Consider the following 21601-nt stretch of genomic DNA (forward strand, 5'->3'; position numbering starts at 1 on the left):
AAGTGTATTTAAGTTTATTTATTTAATTAAGTGTATTTAAGTTTATTTATTTATTTTGAGAGAGACGGGGAGAGGGGCAGAGAGAGAGGAAGAGATAGAATCCAAGCAGGCTCTGCACTGTCAGTACAGAGCTCAATGCAGGGGCTCTAACTCAGGAACTGTGAGACCATGACCTGAGCCAAAATTAAGGGTTAGATGCTTAACTGACTGAGACTCAGGTGCCCCTAATTCTAAATATATTAGGGTTAGGATTCTGACAAGGCATCCTGGAGGGAATTAAGGATTCAATCTCAGGAAGAATAGAGAAGCTCCAGATTTTGAAGAGTCACTTATGTGTTCAATAAGCATTCCTTAAGGCCTGTGAAGTGCCTCGATAGCAAGTCCAATAAACAGGGTCCTGTTCCCTTGAGAAACTTATATCTCAGACAGGGAATAGATTTCAAACAAAAAAAGTACTATCAAGTGTTGTGGGCTCTAAGAGAGAAATCTATGTGTTGGACGGGGGGCGGGAGGAGTGGTAAAGCTCAATTCTCTTGGGAGTGGTCAGAAAAGGCTTCGTAGAGAAGGGACAAAGAGAAGGCACCCTGGGGAAAATAGAGAAAGAGGCAAAGGTGGGCTGTGGAACTGTGATCAGCTAAAAAGGAAAATGGAGCCCAGGGAAGATGGTGAGAAACAGCAGTCAGAAAAAGGAGTGTTGGATAGAGAAGTGCATTGAAGGTAAGGAGGGAAGAAGGCTGGCTAATGGGAAGGGCATCAGACAGTCCTTCACTACCTAAGTGACTATGTGAAAAATTGTTTGCGTTGGTTTTTCTAATCTGCAAAACAGTGAAATATTACTGGTTTCATAGAACCATTTTGGATTAAGTGATAGTGACAATGCATGTAAAGTATTCAGAGCACAGCTAGTATATAGTTCTGGTACAGAAGATACTAGCCTTCTTGAACAAGTTCAGAAAGAAGAGCAGGGCTCTGCACCAGCAAAGTATAAGACTTCCCCTATCTCTGTCTGCTTCAAGAGGTCTCCTTATGAATCAAACAGATTTTTTTTTAATGTTTTTTTATTTATTTTTGAGATAGAGACAGCGTGAGCAGGGGAGGGTCAGAGAGAGAGGGAGACACAGAATCTGAAGCAGGCTCCAGGCTCTGAGCTATTCGTCAGCACAGAGCCCGACGCGGGGCTTGAACCCACGAACCGTGAGATCATGACCTAAGCTGAAGTCGGACACCTAACCGACTGAGCCACCCAGGTGCCCCGAATCAAACAGATTCTTAAAAGGAGGGCAGGGGTGGTGAGGGCATGGTCAGTAAGCAGATTCAGCTGGTGGCAATAATCGCATCAGACTCAGGCAGCTATTCTTCAAACTGTAGCCAAGCTATGTATTAGCTTTATTTTTCTTAATTTCAGATTATATGTTTGTTAAAAATAAGGTGAATTCTACCTGCCTCCAAGACTGTGAAGACTACATTCAGATAGATTTCCAGTTCCAGGTACTTCACGTATTTTTTATTATTTTTTATTTAAATTCTAGTTAACATACAGTGTGGTACCGGTTCCAGCAGAATTTAGTGATTCATCACTTACATATAACAGTCAGTGCCCATTCTAACAAGTGGCCTTTTTAATACCCATCACCCATTTAGGCCATCCTCTCACCCACCTCCCCTAGCAACCCTCAGTTTTCTCTATATTTAAGAGACTTTTATGGTTTATCTCCCTCTCTGTTTATATCTTATTTTTCCTTCCCTTCTCCTATATTCATGTTTTGTTTCTGAAATTCCACATATGAGTGAAATCATGTGATATCTTTCTCTGACTGATGTATTTCACTTAGCATGATAAACTCTAGTTCAATCCATGTTGCTGCAAATGGTAAGATCTTATTCTTTTTGATTGCTGAGTAGTATTCCATTGTGTGTGTGTGTGTGTGTGTGTGTGTATATATATATACACCACATCTTTTTTATCCATTCAATCAATGGACATTTGGGCTCTTGCCATACTTTGGCTATTGTTGGTAGTGCTGCTATAAACATTGGGATGCACGTGCCCCTTGAATCAGCATTTTTGTATCCTCTTGATAAATACCTAGTAGTGCAACTTCACATGTTTTAAATAAAGGTTATTTTCTTTGCTTCCACTTAGCATTATGACTTACATGTAAATAAATGTTTAGAAAGTATTCTTTGGTATTGAAATTGTGGTGTGGTGAGGGTTCTGCTCCTTGTATCCAGAAATTTTACCAGTGTTTCTTCCTGGGATTCTTCCCTTTCTCTGACTTTAGCTTGGTTATGAATTCCACTGTCCTGCTCCCAGGCCATATTAACATTGACTGAGCTGACTTTCACCCCTGGGGAGTAGGGGGTCTTGAGGAAAGTGGCAGAGCACAGAAAAAGAAAAAGCCTACAAGCACCATAACACCCTCATGTGCACATGGGAGAGAAAAACTTCCCAGGCATAGCTGAGATTCTGGCTCTGATCACCCAATCATAACGTCCTCAACACACTTCTGGTGCTGTTTCTCCTGTTCTCAGTGCCTCAATCCTATAACACATGGAAATAAAAAAATAAAACAACCTCTCCTATAAGAAGTAGCAGAGTTATGTTAAACATCTGTCCAGGGGCGCTTGGGTGGCTCAGTCGGTTGAATGTCCGACTCTTGATTTTGGCTCAGGTTATGATCCCAAGGTCGTGGGATCAAGCCGTGAGTCCAGCCCTGTGCTGAGCATGGAGCGTGCTTAAGGTTCTCTCTCCCTCCCTCTCTCTCTCTTTCAAAAAAAAGAAAAAGACCTGTCCAGATGGTTGGTTCCTTCCTAGTTCTCAATCCCTGTTGGAAGGCCTCTGATATCACCAGCAGCCTAAGCTAAAGTAGACTTTCTCTTTAAGATTGTTTGATGGTAGGGTTCAGAGAAGGTGAAATATTCTCCTGGAGTCTATAACATAGAACTGAGATTAGGTTGGTGATGTCACAAAAGAGATTTTCAGCAGTGTCAGCAGGCTATTTATAGTTATGACTAAGGAAATGGACAAATGGCACTATCTGAAATAGTCACTCACTCTGGATAAACAGGTGGGAGAATAGGAGTCACAGGTAGGATCAACCCCCTTATAAGGAATACCATCACAATAAAAATGTTTCATTCTCATTTTTAGAATCCCAGATATTAGCTCACTTAGGTCAAGAAAAATTTTTAATAACAGAAATAGGAAGGAAAAAAAAGTTAGCCCCTTGGCACTGTTGCAATCGGTTTTGGCTTGTGTTTTAAAATATAAGACCAAGAAAAAAATGTATATATAAGACTAAGGATAGAAGTCGGAACAAGCCGCCTTTGATCTCTCTTGTCACCCTTTCCAGGGCCAAAGAAGGGCTTGTGGACCTGGCCCCAGCTGACTGCAGGAAGCAAGGTCTGGAGGGACAGAGAGCCCAGTTTATGGCTAGCTGCCATCACCTGGAGACACCCCACTCTAGCAGTCTCTGGCATCGCTGGAGACTGTTAACATGGCTAATCAGATGTTAATTGAATGCGCAGGAAAAGGAAATAAATTCTGCTGCTGAAAGGCAGCTGGAAAGGGCTTGGACCGCTCAGGCTCAGATTTACATTCCAAAGGAGTCCTGAAGCCAAACCCACTCCCTGCCGGAGCTGAAGGAAAACCCCTCTCCTCGGCTTTACTGGCAAACACAACTCCCCGGAGGGAGGGTTAGGCGCCCACAGCTTACTTGGAGGCGCCCTGTGGTCCTCAGGAAATACAGGCGAGACAAAGGCCGCCGGGTCCTGGGCGCCCCTAAATTCGAAGGCAAGCCCTCTCCTATTTATCACCCCCTTTAAAGGACAAGGAACACACCTCCCCAAGATCTCTGGGGTGAGGGTGGAAAGTAAGGATTTCTAGTTACTCCATTCGCTCATTGGTTAAATATTTATTTTGTGGTGCCAGACACTGACCTAAGCGGTTTACATCCCTAATTCTCACAATAATCCTGAAATCTGAGTTATTAACCCCATATTTCCTTCTCTACAAAGCGGAGCAAGAGGCGCAGAGCAGAGCATCAACTTATCCTGTAAGGGGCTGCCTCCGAGCCCGGGTCTCTACTCCCCAGGCTGTGGCCCTTGGGCCGCTGGCTCCTCGGGGGGCGACAGGCCCACCTGGGTGCCCTGCCGGGGTCCCGCGCACCCTCCGGCGGGCTCCACGCGGCGGCCGCAGCCCGCCCGCGCCACCTGGAGCTGGTGGCGCCGCCTCCTCGGCGCCCCCGCGGCGCACGTGGCAGGTGCGCGGCCGCCCCGGGGCCCCGCCCCCGAGCCCCGCGCCGGGTGTCGGGCGCCCCGCAGCGGTCGGGCAGGTCGCGCAGCCTCCGCCGAGCCCGGGAAGAGCTCGGGCGAAGAGGAGGAGCCAGGGACACCGAGCGGGTGGAGTCGGGAGCCCGAGAGCGGTGGAGGCGGATTTCCTGGGCCCGGCTCGGTGGGGCTACTATGGCGTTTGGGAAGAGCCACCGGGATCCCTATGCGACCTCCGTGGGCCACCTTATAGGTAAACAGCCGGGGGCGGGGTGGGGGAGGGGAGAGACTCCAGGGCAGGCTTTGGGGGCCCGGGGGCCCCTTCCCGGTAGACTCCATTCTCGGCCTGGTCCAACTTGGAGGAAATCCTTCCCTTCCCCCCTGCAACTTTCCCAGGGCACCCGCATCCCACCGGTTGCCTTCGAAGCATTTCTTTGCGGCCGACTCCCTCCGGAACCCCTCCCTCAAACTCAGCCTCCCTTGTGTGTTCCCTGGAGAGCGTAACCGAACAGGTGAACCACGCACGGGAGTCAGGTGTGGGGTGTTTGGGCCTCTGGGAGGAGAGGGTAAACTTCTGGGCCAGGGGAAAGTTCGGACCGTGCGCCCACTCGAGGGCACGGCGTGGCTCCGTCCGGTTCGCGGGCGAGGGAAGAAGGCTCGCGGGGGGTGGAGTGATGTGACTTCACTGTGCGGGGCAGGTCTCTTTAAACCAGTCCTCTCTCTGGCGCCGAGCCCGTAACAACCTGAGTTACTTTTCCTGGGTAAACAAAGAGAATGAAAATGCCCAGCCCTGGAGTGAGGGAAGCGGGGAGTGGAGGAGCAGTCTGGGGTCACCGGAGGCCTGTGGCGGGGGGGCGCACCACGCAGGTATTTGCCTGAATCCTTCCTTTCATCTGTGGCTGTGCTCCGAATAAAACCAGGGACTGGGCTGTTTTACCAGCACCCTCTCCCTTCGCCTCCACACCTCCCTTGGGAGCGGGGTGTGGTACAGTGCCTATGGATGCCCACCAAACGTGCTAAATATAATGTCAGGAACTTATTGGGGTGACAAAATCCTGAGAACCAGGTGGTTACAGTAAGGCTCAGATTGGGCGGTTTTGCCTGCAGCTCCATTTCCACCCCACTCATCCTGAACCTTAGTTCCCACATTTTCATAAGGTGATGAAAGTAACCATCACTGAGGGGGGAAATGCTTTCTAAACTGTTGCTGCCTATACCCCTGTTGCACATTACAATGAACTTTGAGCAGATAAAGATTCAGACTGCGTCTTCATGGGCTGATGAATTATTAATGCTGTAAATATTTGCTGACTGCCAGCTATACGCCTGGACCTGGATGAGGCAAGGGTGAGACATGGTGTCAACCCTCAGGGAATGAGCAGTCTCGTAGGTAAGACACATTATGTAGTAACTACAGTATAGCACCCTTGCAATACAAGAAAAGAGTTAAAACTTACAGAAAGGGAGAAACTGACTTTGCCATGGCTTTTGAAGGATGAAAAGGAGTTTTCTAGGAAGAAGGGAAGGTAGGAGGAAGTGCTTGAAATAGGAGCAAGGAATCTGGCAGAAGGATCCATAGTAGGTGTCTAAACAACACAAAGTTGTTCAGCTCTGTCAGTGGAATCCAAATTCAGATGGTTCCTTTCCTAGATATGGAGGCAGGCTAAGCTTTGGGGTTCTCCCAACCAAACCCTATTCTGCCTCTTCATTCTCCTTTTTAACTTTCTCTTCATTCCCCCTAGACCTTGTGTTTTCATGCTGAGGATCTTCTCCTTCCATAAGCTCATTTAGGTTGTGTTCTGTTCCTCTCCCCAGATGGCATTTTGTATTCTTAAAGGGTATATCTGGAGGGGGAAAATATCTGATTGTTTAATGAAGGGGTTCTAGGTGCAGAAGCACTGGAGTCTGCCTGGTGCAGCTTTGGTTAGTGCAGGTGTTGGGAATGACCTTGCTCTAATGCTCAAGGATACAGACCATTTCAGTAGTTCTGATTAACCTCTTTCTCAGTATGCTCCTCCCTCACTCAAGGAGAATAAATAAAAAGAAAAGCAAATAAAAACGGACACCAAATGACTTAAATTTTGAGTGCTAGTTCTACCTTGTACTGGCTGTTGGGTAATTTCCTTAACTTCTCTGAACTTCAGTGTTTCATCATCTATCACAGTGGGTTAAATGAAGTTGCATAAGGTAAAGTACGTTGCACTATGCATTTCACTCTGTGCACCACTCAGTAGGTGCCTATCCTCAGAAAGACAGGCAGGCAGATAGAGGTTGGCTGGCCTGTTCTGGCCCTGCAGCTTTTATTAATAGGTCCATTACTGCTGTAATGGCAACAGTCTGAACTTGAGTTCTGATTGATTCCTGAATTACTGGGAATTGCTCAGAAAAAAATCTCTTTGCCTTTTGGTAATATAAACGTAATGGTACTTGCTAGTAAACCCGAGGCAGATTATTTCAGGAAGGCCAGACATTTCTTCTTCTGTTGTAGCTCAGACTCAACACAAGAGCTTTTCTTTGCAGAAAAGGCTACATTTGCCGGAGTTCAGACTGAAGATTGGGGCCAGTTTATGCACATCTGTGACATAATTAACACTACCCACGATGGGTGAGTACAGTGTGTGGTGCACGCATTTGCCTCTGATAAGAAGCATCAGGACTGTAGCACATTTTCTCTTGAAAACTCTTTGGTTTTCTTGAGTGTTTCCATCACGTCTTGGGCACCACTATCTTTTGAAGATGTGTCTAGTTGAAACATTAAGACAGTTGCTTATTTCAGGGTGTGGAATACCTGAGAATCCATTATAATTTTTCTCTTTGCCTTTTCTTCAATAGTTTCAAATTTTGTCTTTATGAAGCTCGAATTTCTTTTCCTTCAAAGAAAGGAGAATTGTTTCCTTCTCTAGAAATTCCCCCTGCCCTGATTGCCAGTATTTTATGTTACTGTAACTGAAAAATATTATCCAGAAGCTAGTAAAATCCTGGTGGTAACCTGTCCTGGGCAATTGTCATTATTAACCAGGAATTAATCTAGCAGTCTTTTTTTTTTTCCTCTCCTTGTTTATAAGACATTTTTTCTTAGTGTCAGTTCACCTATGTTCATGCTGTGTTCTTAAATGTTGTGCTTTTGTTATACTTTTCAAACTTTAGGGAATTGAAGCTTTAAAAAAATCAAGGTCAACTGTTTTGTGAATTGAGTCTGAATTACAGGTTGTTATAAGGGATACAGTTCTGTTAATTTTTCTGTGCACATTAACCTTATAACTGATAGCAAAAAGATTTAGACTAGTTTATGTTGATTGTTGATGAAGAAAACATACACTTAATTATTGATTATATTAATTGACTATACTTTAAGGTGTTTATGGTGTTTTCCCTATACTCTTGTTTACCATATTTGGTTCCTCTGAACCTTTTCTTCACTGATCATACTAATTTCTTCATTGATAATACAAAAAGGGAATCTCAAAGTAAAATGTTTCCTTTAAAAATAAGTACCTTTATTCTTAGAAATGTTTAAGAGTTTAATCCTAGATTCTACGTATGATTTTTAGAAATATAGATATCTATATATTTATAATAGTTATAATTCCAGATAAGCATAATTGTCCTATAACAGGAATTCTACCCATGCAAACACAGACAAAATTGGAAGGTAACATGCAAAAAGTATTTGTATCCTTTTTTCAGTTTTATTGAGATATAATTAGCACATAGCACTGTAGAAGTTTAAAGTGTACAGCATGATGCTTTGACTTGTACTTTTTGTAAAATGATTAACCACAATAAGTTAACATCTGTCACCTCATAGAGTTAACAAAAAAATTTTTTTTGCCCTTGTGATGAAAGCTTTTAGGGTCTACTTAGTACCTTTCAGGTATACCTATAGCAATGTAAACTATAGTCATCATATTATACTTTACATTCCCAAAGAACTGATCTTCTAACTGGAAGTTTGTACCTTTCAATCATGTCAAAGTAAATTTTGACCCTCTTCTACGTAATTGTTCTTTTATAATGTAAAATTGTAGCCTATCAGAAGCTGACCTACTTAATTATAATTCCTCCTTCATCCCCTTCCCTCTGGGGTGCTCAGGAAATAGTCTTAAAAATGGTAACCTTCATTGTTTTGGAAACTACATTTCCTAATAGCCAGTTTTATGCAGTGATAGAGGGATATGGATGTGAATACATTTCACATGTAGTGCTTTCTAAGTAATACCATTATGTAAATATTCTAGTTGATTCTTACAGGGGTAGATGGTATTGTCTGCCTACAGGTGTGAGAAGTTTAAGTAATTTGCCCAGGGTCACACAGCAGACCAGGACCTTGGTCTTCTCTTCCCATGATGCATATTGATTTTCAGAGACTTCTTATTTTTAGCAATGCCTAAATTGATGACTCCACTGTATTTATTGCTATAGGCCAAAAGATGCGGTAAAAGCTTTGAAGAAAAGGATTTCCAAAAACTATAATCATAAAGAAATCCAACTTACCTTGTCAGTAAGTACTTTTTAATGTTATAGTTAAGACTTTAGGGTTTCCTAAGCCATAGTCACATTTTTACTTTGGAGTAAAAAACAAATAACAAAGCAAACAAAAAACTCTAGATAGATAGATTCAGAGATAATAGGTTAGAACAAACTTATTTATCATATGAATTAAAACTAAGAATTGCAGAATTGAGAGGGTTTTGCTGATTGTAATAGCATTTAATTTTGTGGAAAGAGCATGTTCCTGGAAAATCAGCTTTTCCTGCTCAGGAGGTGGGAACTGGTAATTCAAAACTTGTAAACACTGAGCCAGTCAAGAAGTCTGTCTATGTGTTACCCATGAGGAGAATTTAAGCCTTGAAAATGCTTCCCTGTTAGCTTTTTACCTTACTTGAACAGCTCTGTAGAATTCTGAGGTGCTGGCAGCTCATTAAATTTCAACCAAGCTCTCCTGTGTGGTATAATTTGGAGAGTACTCTTTGTTGATTTAAAGAGTGCTGTACCCTTATTGTCTGTGACTTGGGTGTGGGCACTTAACTGGTTGCGTTCCTGTTTTCCCCCCTCATCCTTGGCCATAGGACTTCTTCAATCACTTCCGGTGAGTTGCCCTTTTCACTAAGGTATGTTTTGTAAACCCTGCCTGCTGCCCCAGAGTGAGCTCTATGGCTATCTCATTTCTCCTGCATGCCTTTGTTTTACCTCAGTCAAGCCCCAGGCTGCAAGGTTAAGGCCCTGATCAGCCAGCATCACCCTCACCTTAGGGGCTCTGGGAGTATATTATCAAGAGGATTATGGGGCTGAGGTGAGCACAGCTCCAGTGTCTGAGTTTCAGGGAAGAAAACTCCCATCTTGCTTGAGAAGATAAATGTATGCCACCTTCTGTGTTTCAGCCTGTGGTATTATCTCACTTTCTTAAGGGTGTTTATATACAGGATGTGTCTTTTTCTCTGTTGTACCTAGCCTTCTTGGATCCCTGTGGTTGTTTCCTATCCCTGTCTCCATACCTGTCTCCATCCTGGTTCCTTCTTATGATGATGAGCTGGGGAAGAGATGGGGTTATTCTAGAGTGTTTTTTCTGGCCCTCCATTTCTCTTTGGATTCCCATTCTTTCTTCCCTTTAGGTAGAAAGATATTTAAAGCCTTATACCAGCTACCTGCCTGTTTCCATTACCTGTTCCACCTCTGATAACTGTACATCTTCCACCTCATGTTTTCTGTACCAGAATGTAAACAAGCAAATCTAAAACCTGTGCCAAAAAGGGATAAGCGCAGAAGGGCGTCATGGGTTGGGGGTCAAAATAGTGCCTATTGTTAGGTCAGAGTTCATTAAGGTGCCTACTTCTTGGATTGTCTTTAAATAGGCCTTTGACTCTTGATAGCTTCATGTACATTTGCCCCAACCCCTTCATATCTGACTATTCACTGCATTGCAGAGTTGCTTATGGCTTCAGAACAGACTTTAATATTAACTTAAGCCAGACTTAATTATGAGAGATATTAGTCACAGAAAGAATCATCCAATGCCTGTCAAAGCAATTACATGTTTACCAATGAATTCTTTAAAAACGAATCCCCATATGTGACACTTCCATTTTATTACTTTGAAGTGATGAGAGCCTGTCAAAGTCAATTATAAATGTTCTTTGAATTATGTGTCATTTGGGTTCCCCGTGGACTTTGTTAGCCTTGATTAGGTCTTTGATGCGATTGGACTACACTGTGATTTCCTATCATCAGTTGGTAGAGCAGTTTTGTCAAGAAGCCAGTAGATTGGTTTTTTAAAAAGCATTTTGTTACCAAGCTTCCTAACTCTTAGCCAGAGGCTAGCCCTCTGATAGGGTCCATTGTGATAAGTCTCAGCAAGATACTATTATTGTCAAGTGGAAAGTGGTTGAACAGGTTCCTGGGAATCAATTAACAGGCCTTTGTGGAACACCACCTAGGTGGTGAGTTATGGGGGCTTCAGAATTTGTGTAAAATGTATCCATTCCTCTAGGAGCTCATTGGAGAGTGAGTTCATCCCCTAGGGTGGCCATACTTGGGTGGGGTCTGCAGCTCTGGATGGCCCCAAAGCCTGGTTTACTGTGTTTGGTTTAGAAATTTATTGCAAGAAATAAAACTACCAAGTAGCTCTTTTTCTTCCAGTCTTTCTAAGAAGAATACTTCTATCTGCTGATCAACATACTCTCTCCTGATAGGAAATTATCCATGGGAACAAATGATCAAAATTGCTAACCATTTATTAAGGTCCTGCTATGTGTGTGGCTCTTCATATCTTCACATTATATTTCATTTAGGCCTTATAAGAAGTCTCTAAAGGGAGGTATTATGGCTCATCTTGCAGATGAGAAGACTGAGGCTTGGAACGATAAACAACTTGCCAAGTCCAGCACAAAAGGAGATTAGTGAGACCTACTCTTTAGTCCTACCAAAGTCTGTTGGTCCCTTGGCTTCTAGATTCTCTATCCCACCTGAGATTATGGTGTCTATTTCCGAAGATAAGTTATCTGAGCATGATCTGAATGCCTAAATTGAACCAAAGCCCAATTTCAGAATATGTAAAAGCAGGATATTTTTCCAATTTGGCACAATAGGCTCCATTGCTTATCTCTGTGGGCTCTGGGGTGAAAGAGGTACCGGTGACATAATGAAAGAGGTGAGCTAGAAGTAATTAGTTCTGAAATTGTAGATTCCAATGGGAAAACACAAAGGGCTGTGATTTGTGATCTCCAGATGTTAACATTCTCAGCATTTCATGTTGACTTTCTGATTTTATGCATGTAACCTCCTGGGAATGTTACCCATTACCATAAAATCTCAGTGATCCAAACATAAAAATCCCAGTTTGTGAAATATTTAGCAAGAAACTTCCCATTCATTTCACCAAAAGGGAAAGTGAGACATGGAGGCTATCTTGTGTAATGAGACTGCATAATGGGTTGAATGAAGTATTTATATAAATTCCCATTGAACTGGTGGTACTTGCCTTTCTGTATTTCACCTGATAACTCACCATGATGCATCAAGCAAAAAGTCATTTGTTATGCAACTTTAAATTTTCTCTAAACAATTTGCTTTAAAATATTCATTTACCTCAGTAGGTTTTGGATTTTGTTTTTACTTTGCTTTAAGTATTTTCCCTGCTTCAGATAGCTAGCTACCTGTGTTCAGTTTTCTGATTGTCTTCTTAGCCATGTTGCTCTTAAAACTATAGCTCTCAGGGCGCCTGGGTGGCTTAGTCGGTTAAGCGTCCGACTTTCGCTTAGGTCATGATCTCGCGGTTTGTGGGTTCGAGCCCCGCGTCGGGCTCTGTGCTGACTGCCGGCTCAGAGCCCGAAGCCTGTTTCAGTCTGTGACTCCCTCTCTCTCTGACCCTCCCCTGCTCATGCTGCCTCTCTCTCTCTCCTAGAAATAAATAAAACATTAAAAAAAAAAAATTAAAAAAAAAACAAAAACAAAACTATAGCTCTCATCCCTTCTTTGTGTATTGGCACTCCAGTGACCCAGCACAGAGCATAGTGGAGAGTCCATTTTCAGGGCTGCTCTTCTGCACAGATGATCATGCCTCTCCTGGTCACATTATGGTTTCCATGACCTCTTCAACTTGAGAGGTGGCAGCATGGAAAATAGAGATTTAATTTTTTTAGAGCCTGGCTCATTTTTTCTTTGACTGACTTCTGCTTATTTTGCTTGATTGAAAATGGGCACACACCCCGCACTGCTCCCCTAGGTGACTAGTGATTGCACTAATCCACAAACCTAGCTGAGTATTTTTCATGTCCTAGTCTTAGCTGTTTTGACATGTGATCCTTATGGAAACTGTGCTCTTTTGACTTTACCAATATTATGTTCTCTTTATGCTTCAGTTTCCATTAGTTGCTCTTTGATCTTTGATTGTCTTTATGGAGTGTTCTTCCAGCTTGTGTGATAGGTGAACCCTAGTGTTCCAGCCATTCTTCTCTGCTCCCTGAACACAGTCTTGGTTTCTCACGTGAGGCCTCCATCTCTTCTGAGCTGCAGGTGTGCACGTATCTCAGTTAAATGTCTCGACTTGCATGTCATCACCATCTATTTGGCCTTCATCCTCTTGGGCTGCTGTAACAAAACTACCACAGACGGCTAAGCAATACCTGTATTTCTCACATTCTGGAGGCTGTGAAGTCTAAGGTCAAGGTGCCAGCAGGTGAGAGTCTGCTTTCTGACTTGTGGATGGCCATCTTGTCATTGTCTCCACGTGGCCAAGAGAGATCATCTCCTGTCCCTTTTTAAAAATAAAAAAAATTTAATGTTCATTTTTTTTAAATGTTTATTTTTGAGAGGCAGAAACACAGGCAGAGTGCCAGTGGGAGAAGGCAGAGAGAGGGAGACAGAATCTAAAGCAGCCTCTAGGCTCCAAGCTGTCCACACAGAGCCTAATGCAGGGCTCTGACTCACACACTGTGAGATCATGACCTGAGCTGAAGTCAGATGCTTAACCAATCAACTGAGCTACTCAGGCACCCCTCCTGTCCGTTTTTATAAGGGCACCAATCTCCTTACTCAGAGCTGCACCCTTGTGATCTAATTTCTTCCAAAGGACCCACTTACACATTGTATTAGGGATTTGGTATGTCAACCTATGAATTTGGGAGGGACACAGACATTCAGTCCACAGTACTATTAAGCTCAAAATCTCTAAATTTCAACTCCTCATTTTTACCCCAGACCAAGCCTACTACTACAGTCCCTTCCAAATTTCCATCTGAGGGGCCATGAATCTCACGCAGAGTAACAGCGACTTCCCATTCAGCCATCCTTTCTGACAGAGATCAGTTGTAAAGTTCTGCCTTCATGATTCTTTCCAGTCTTTCCTTTCCTCGTACCCACATCATCCTGGTTTAGGCCTTTGTGCTTTGGTTCTGTACTCATGGGTCCCTAATGGATTCTCCGTCCATCTAGGTGCCCTGTGTTGAGTGCTGCTCGAACACCTTCCCAGAGTATTTGTGCACATTAACCTTCTCAGGTTCAGAATAGAGGTATGATGGTGACAAACAAGAATGTTTCATTGGCCTCATAGTGCAGTGCCCTCTTTGCATTCACTGTCATGCATTTCTGTACCGTCTGTATGATGCTCTTCCACACTTTAGCCACCCTACCTCCCCGTTGAAGTCTGCCCACATGAAGAAACAAGTCCCTTCCAACCAGCGTACTCATTTTCCTTCTGAGATCTCCTGTGCTTTGTCACCTATATACATCAATGTATGTATGTATTTCGATACCATTTACTTTCCTAGAATATAGCTCGACACTCATTTGTACTTAGCTATTTTTCAAAGTCCAACTTAGGACCAGCTTTTTCCAAAAGTCTTAAAACCACTTGGCCTTCAATTATCACTTGACCCTAATTTATCTGTCCATAAAGGTCTATAGCTAATATGACTGTGTAATTTATCATCCAGACCAGAACAGTTTTGGGAGTGAAAAGATCATTAGTAAAGCCAGGAATATACCGGAACTTCCCTGGAGAAACTAGGACAAATGTCACCTGGTCTGTAGCCCGTGTGTCTGTAGCACTTTCCATTTGGCCCTTGGTGTTTACTACCAAGTATTGATTGGTGTTTAATCATTTTAATGCTCTGATGGTTGTATCCCGACTCCCAAGAAATCAGTCCCTCTAAGCATTTACATCATGCCTTCTACTTCCTCACATTCCTAGAACTTAACACTTTACCATCTATTTTAGTAGACTAAATTCTGTTTAATTAGGATGCTGGTGGAAATCATTACTTAGCAATTTTTACCTTCTATGTGGGAGGTGGTTTTGCCAGAAAGATAAAGTTAAATTTAAATTTTCTCTCTAATTTAGCTTATTGACATGTGCATGCAGAACTGTGGTCCAAGTTTCCAGTCTCTGATTGTGAAGAAGGAATTCGTTAAAGATAGTCTGGTTAAGCTGCTGAACCCCAGATACACCTTACCCATAGACATTCAGAATAGAATCTTGAATTTCATTAAGGTAAGTCTATTGTATGCCTGATGGGATGGAAGACCTCTAAGATTAGAACTGTAATTATGTACCTCCTGATCGATTTACTGATCCTTTTACAAACCTAGGATTGAGCCAGAAAACATTGTACTCTTTTATTTTCCAAGTAATAATAATTTATTGGAATTGGATGGTACCCTATTTCTGAAGAATTTTTAGTTATTTCCAAACTTTTTCTCAGTTTGTTTTATTTATGTCAAATAAGAGAGCAATGTGTACACTTATTTGACAGATAGGGAAATTGTTCCGGAGTAGATAACAGACTACTTTCAAAGTTATTTGGCAAAGGAGCTACTGATGCTATTTTAGAATCTGTCTATTCTGGATTCAGTATAGCAAAAAACAACAGCACCTATTCCAGGGTTTCATTAAAATGCTGAGGCATGGGATTCTGATGATTAAAAATTTATTGTAGTCTCTGAGAACTTTTTTTTTTTTTTTTGGTCCATGGCATTCAAAAGCAGCTTTCTCTTAGGAGGATACAGAATTGTCAATCTCTCATTTTCTGTCTCCAGCTTAAAAATTGCATTTTGATTTAGCTGTTGTTTTAACTCTGTAACCATCTCTTGAATTCAGAGTTGGTCACAAGGTTTCCCAGGAGGTGTGGATGTAAGTGAAGTGAAAGACGTGTACCTTGACCTTCTCAAGAAAGGTGTTCAGTTTCCTCCCTCAGATGCAGAGGCTGTAACAGCAAGACAAGAGGTAGGAGGCCCTTCTTCAACTGCTGCAGAATAAGATCAGATATTACGTGACTCTTCTCCCTTAGAAAGGGACAACCCTGCCTCTCTCCAACTTAAAAAGATGAATTTATAAGAAGGCTGTTGCATATCTCCTAGATAACCAAGCCACAGGAAGGTTGGTGTTAGGTGGATCTTTAGAACAGAGAACCAAACACTCAAATGTCATTATTTGCTTCTCATTGCAGAGACTAGGTTTTCTTGCAAAGTAGACCTAGCTCTCAAATTTTCATGTTAGAGCTTTAACTTTTTCAGATTCCAAGCTCAGAAACCTTAGAAAAGGGACCAACCTGGGTCAATCTGCTGCTTCTGAACAAATTATCTGAGGTCATATAAGAACGTGATGGCTCCAGAGGGAAATCATTAGGGTAGACTAGAAGAGGGGACCGTTTTCAAAAGAACTTGTGCTGGACAGGCAGGAGTCTGTACCATGGGGGGACTATCTATTAAACTTGTTGTTCATCCTGAGTCTATGGAAGAGTTTCTGGATATTCACATATTTGCAAACACAAGTTTGCAAATAATTTTTGCAAATAAGCTTTTGAACTTGTAATACTTTGAGTACTGATTATAATTCAACTCTTGCTGTAATTTCCATACTGTGAAAATAGTCCTTCTTCCCTGCTGTAGATTGTAGTCCTCCCTTGATGGAAAAGTGGGTCAGATGTATACCAGAAGTCTGATCTTCGTGGAGGCTTTGTCCTGAAGGCTAACTCTTCTACTTGTACAGGCTGTTCCCTGGCCACCAGCCACCTGCCCCAGCCTTTTTTACCTGCATGAGTGTGCTAACCATACCTCTTTTATTCTTTCTTCCAAGGCGTAATATAGTAGTGGCCTAGGACCTTGATACTCAATTACTCAGTATATGATTTGGGGTATATATAATATGGGAGCATGTTAGGCATATTCCACTGTCAACTAAATTAAATTCCCCATATTTACAATATTTCTAGGTGACTTTTTGGACTTAATGTCAAAACACTGACCTGAGCCCTGTGCTTCAGGTTCTCCACTCAAGGTTGGAAACCAGGCATTGACTCTGGGAAGCCTTCATTAGTGGAGAAAGGAGATGCCCTTCCAGCCGTGGCTTAAAAAGACTCGACACGAATTGTTTTAGCATTTCTTTTTAAAAACCTAAAGAGACGGCAGCAATAATCTCACATGTCAGTTACCTTGTAGATCCTTGGTATAAACGAAGAGCACTTTATTAAATTATCATTTAGTTAATAACTGTAATAGCCATCTTTTATTGAATACTTACTCTATTATGGGCACACTATTAGCACTATTCTCAAAATGCTGGCTAGGGTGGACACTTGACGATTGACTCTGGGCCAAGACCCTCTACCCAGGATTTTGGTTGAGAGGAGCAATTGAGCCATCTTAATAGAAAAGCCAGGCTTGGGGTGGCTGTGTTAATTCCAATAGTAATATTTCCATATTTCATGTTGGTAGACCACTCAGATCTCCTCGAACCCACCACCGTCTGTTCCATCCGCACCAGCTCTTCCTTCTGAGATTGTTCCCAAGAGCGCTACTATTACCTTGGTCCCAGAACAGGTAACAACAGTGACAACTATACTTACTGATGACTCTAAGTTATCAACACTTTATATGCAGTTGTTCTTAACAACAATGGGAGATGGAGGCACATTATTACACTCACTTTACAGAGGAGAGGACTAAAGCTTAGTGATACTCTGTGACCTATCATGGCTTAGTTCTAAGTAGAATGAATCCTATGGATTCTGTCTGATTCTAAAGCCCCAGCTCTTAACCATAATGCTTGGTTAGTGGTTGTCTTTGTGGAGGCTGGGCTGTGGAATGGATCTTGTATTGACCAGCTAATTGCTGTTGATCCTGGTAAGACTGTCCATAATATACCATTCCAAAGAGCTCGGTAAGTGGTAGCCTTATTCCTAGCATTAATTGTACCAACTGAATTACATTTACTTTGTTGTCTATGTTTATCAAAGGTCTGGATAACCAGTAACTATTTGACGCACATTTGTGTTTTGCTATAAGGGAGCTATCATTTAATACTTTGTATTATTATTATTCAGTATTCTATAAAAATCCATGTGATTGACTTCTCTTAGAATTTAGTGCAAAAAGAAAAGTTTTTCTGTCGATTATTTTTTTTTCCCTTTTCTAACACCATGGGAACTAGAAAATGCTCATTTTTTTCCCATTGGTTTTGCTGCTGACATCTGCCATTTTGTCCAGGTTCCTGTGATGGTTACCTTCTCCCTTCTCTGTATTGGTTCTAGTATGACTTTTTTCCGTTCACTTTTAACTTTCTTAAAGCAGATTTCTAGATTTATTATGATTTCTAGATTTACTATGAGAGTTCTCAAGTCCTTTTAGAAGGTAACAGATTGTACATTTCTAAAACAATTAGATATTTATATAAATCTGAAAATACTAAATTTTGCAAAAGAGATTTCTCTACTAGCAGATATCCCCTTGGTAGCAGAAAACAGGGTCACCATTCTTTATGTGTCACATTGTGATGGTGTTGCTCTCCACAGATTGGAAAGTTGCACAGTGAATTGGATATGGTGAAAATGAATGTGAGAGTGATGTCCGCCATACTGATGGAGAACATTCCTGGGTCTGAAGACCATGAAGACATAGAGCTTCTGAAGGTGTAGTATGGTTTCATGGACAGTCAGTCACACTGTCTTCCATCTCAAGGCTCTAAGAATAACTTTTATATTAGCTAGTTCATTTTCAGTTGATTTGTAAACTTAACAAGGACCTACAAGGATGACCTTATCAAAAATGTTACTATTAAGTAACTTAGACATGGTTCTTACTCTCTCACAATAAGTAATTTAGCAATGTTAAATCAATTATAGCCTTAGTCATATACAATTTCCACTAGTCGCTAATTGTTTTTGGGTTTTTTTAATGTTTATTTTGAGAAGGAACATGGGCGCACACACAGAGAGAGAGAGAGAGGGAGAGAGAGAGAGAATTGATTGATTGATTGATTAAGGGGAAGGACAGAGAGAGAAAATCCCAACCAGACCTGTCAGCACAGAGCCTGATGGAATTTATGAACTGTGAGATCCAGCTACCTTAGATGAAGTCAAGAGTTGGATGCTTAACTGATTGAGCCTCTCAGGTGCCCCAGTCAGTAATTGTTTTACATATATACAAGTTGTCTCTATAACCAAGCACACAACAAACATATTGAGTGACCACAATGTGATAAAGGATATAGAAGCCAGGAGACTGTCTTAGTCCCCAAAGAACTTATGTCTTGTAAGCAAGATTGTTTTGTCAACAACCAGTTTAAGTCATTTTAGATGCTGTGATTGCTAGGAATTTATCATACCTTGGGATCAGGGGTGGGGGCAAGGAGTACACTGAGGGTTTTTGTTTATATTTTTAATGTTCATTTTTGAGAGAGAGGGAGGGAGGGAGGGAAGGAGAGAGACAATGAGTGGGGGAGGGGCAGAGACAGAGAGGGAGACACAGAATCTGAAGCAGGCTCTAGGCTCTGAGCTGTCAGCACAGAGCCCGACATCAGGCTTAAACCCACAAACTGAGATCATGACCTGAGCTGAAGTCAGATGCTTAACTGACTGAGCCACCCAGGTGCCTCTCTGCAGCGGTACTTCTTGTGGGCAGTCTTAGATGTCCTGGATTATGTTTCCCTCTAATTCAGGAGTTAGAAATCTATGTTTGGTGGTCACATGAGGCCTTGGTCTGTTTTTGTGATGCCTATGAGCTCAGAATGGTTTTTAAGTTTTTAAAAGGTCATTTCTCAAGCTTTATCTATGCAAGCCTACTTCCAGAGATCACTAGGGAGTCAGAAACGCTTTTTAAGGACCTCTACACCACCCTCCACCCACTGGGGATGGATTTGAGTTTGTGGTATCTCTCTGGTACACAGGGGTAAGAAGAGGATTTAAAGCACAGTTTGAGAGCATAAAGCTCCAAGTGAGGAGTGGTAAGAGCTGGGCTTGTACAGGTTATTTGAGGACCTTATTATGCCATGCCAGAATGGGCTTTAATCCTGAGGGCAGAAGGAAACCATTAAAGGGATGGAAACTGAAGGACAATATAACCAGACATTGAGATAATAACCTCTAGAGAATCAAGGCCAGATTCTAAGAAACGGTTGTAGACCATATTTACCACTTACACTACATTATATGGGGGTGTAATGACCTCTGGTCAAGTAAGTTTGCAAAAACCAACTGCCTGTTATGTTTCTCCTCTTGGAGGTTCCTAGGGCTTATTAGTATAGTAAAGGTGCCTACGAGTCTTTATTAAACCCAGCATTTACAAACGTATTTGACCAGACAATCCCCGTTTGTTGAGTATGTTAACATCCTACAGAACATGAGTATAGTATTCCTTGAAAAACAAATCATTATTTTGGCACAGTGGCTTTAAGTATATTGCTTTGAGAATCTTTTGCATAGAAGCATCATATTTTACTAAGGATTCTTGGGGTTCTTGGTCTTGGACTTCATTTCTGTATGTATAATATAAAAAGCTAAGAGGATACTTAACAAAGGTAATATTAATATATCCTATTAGAGTAAAAGGAAAATTAATCATTAATTATAGTTCCTTTGTAGTCCTCTTTAAAAAATCCACAATTGAAAGCTTTTACAGATACAAATTTTATGACTTAATGTGTGATGAGCGTGTTAACTAAAAATTTTAAATTAAATATCAAAGTAAGAATATGGGACAGATCATATTTTTCAGAAATGGCCACAGCAGTATTTCTAGTGCCACATGGGCTTTCCAGGCCTTTCAGAGCTTCTGCAGTGACCTGATTTATGGCTTTTCTCCCTGCTTCATCCATCTGTGGCAAACAGTCCTCCATTAAAAATGTACACAGAAACATTCCTTTAAATACATGAATCCAGCTTTATATTGTGCCCCATCCTGGAGAACACCGAAGTGCCTTTTTGTGTCCCAATCTTTGGGTACATGTTTGGTTGTGTTCTGCAACGTTAAAGCTCATACGTTGTCTTGATGCCAGAGTTTAGGGCTGTGTGTTGCCTTGAATAATAAGGAGTCTTGGAGTGTAAATCAACAGTAGAATACCACTCATGGCCCATTGAAGTTGAATGAGTTGTGGCACCTGACCAAGCCTACTGAATGTGTAACTTTTTCTTTTTATGTTTTTCGTCCGTAACACATAGAGATCTCACAAGGAGTGCTATTGTTAACATTCTTTTGACCAAAATTGGAATTTTTTCTTTGTACTCTCAATTCCCTCATAAAAGAAAACTATTTCCCTTCTTACAACACGTATGACACTAAGTCTGTGAAGTGTTTTTTTTTCTTACATTAAACCATTCTGACGCTTAACTACCCAGAGTTAGCACTGACCGCACAGGTTAAGGACTCGGTCCCACAAGACCATCCCCACTTCAGATGCCTGTTGCAAGTCTGAGTTTCCCAGACTTTTGACTGACATGCTGTAAACTGGAGGTTCCCACAACCCTCTCCATGGGTTTGACAGTTTGCTAGAATGCCTCACAGACCTCAGGGAAACACGTGTTGCTTTATTATAAAGTGTATTACAAAGGATACAGATGAATAGTCAGGTGAAGAGATACGTCCAAGGTCCAGAAGGTTCCAGGTGCTACGGGAGCTTAGCTTTTGTACTCATGGAGCTGGGATGTATTGCTTTCCTGGCATATGGATGTGTTCACCCACCTGGAAGCTCTCTCAACTCCTTGTTTTTAGAGTTTTGTGGAGGCTTTATCACATAGGCATGTCGATTATTACCTCGAATCTTTAGAGGATTATCACATAGGCATGACGATTATTCCCTCTTCCCACTCAGAGAATGGAGGGTGGGGCTGACGTTCAGGCTTCTAAGCATGGTTTACTCTCTCTGGTGAGCAGCCCCCCATCCAGGAGCCCACCAAGAGTCACCACATTAGAACTAAAGATGCTCCTATCACCCAGGGAATTGCGCAGGATTTAGGAGCTCTGTTAGAAACCACAGGCAGAGACCAACATATAAATTTCATATTTTACATATTGGTTGTAGCCATTTAGGTGTCCCAACTGCGTATTGGGGGTCTTTGATGCATCT

The 21601-nt window shown here is 41.9% G+C and overlaps 1 protein-coding gene and 1 long non-coding RNA gene across 3 annotated transcripts in view; both read left to right on the plus strand.

Annotated features, from left to right (window-relative positions):
• The first annotated feature begins 3031 nt into the window (after positions 1–3031).
• Positions 3032–3571, plus strand: LOC120226126. The gene is made up of 2 exons (XR_005526943.1): positions 3032–3089; positions 3354–3571. It is a non-coding gene; the product is annotated as an uncharacterized LOC120226126 (long non-coding RNA).
• An 818-nt stretch (positions 3572–4389) lies between these two features.
• TOM1L1 (target of myb1 like 1 membrane trafficking protein) overlaps positions 4390–21601 on the plus strand; it is a 48121-nt gene continuing 30909 nt past the window's right edge. For both annotated transcript variants that reach the window (XM_039224327.1, XM_039224328.1), the window contains exons 1-7: positions 4390–4522; positions 6790–6874; positions 8692–8770; positions 14606–14755; positions 15362–15487; positions 16978–17082; positions 18054–18170. In XM_039224327.1, the coding sequence (XP_039080258.1) occupies positions 4465–4522; positions 6790–6874; positions 8692–8770; positions 14606–14755; positions 15362–15487; positions 16978–17082; positions 18054–18170 (720 nt within the window). In that variant the 5' untranslated portion in view covers positions 4390–4464. The remainder of the gene's footprint in view (positions 4523–6789; positions 6875–8691; positions 8771–14605; positions 14756–15361; positions 15488–16977; positions 17083–18053; positions 18171–21601) is intronic.

This window comes from Hyaena hyaena, unplaced genomic scaffold (genome assembly GCF_003009895.1).
Source record: "Hyaena hyaena isolate Hyena2069 unplaced genomic scaffold, ASM300989v1 scaffold_1598, whole genome shotgun sequence".
NCBI lineage: Eukaryota > Metazoa > Chordata > Mammalia > Carnivora > Hyaenidae > Hyaena > Hyaena hyaena.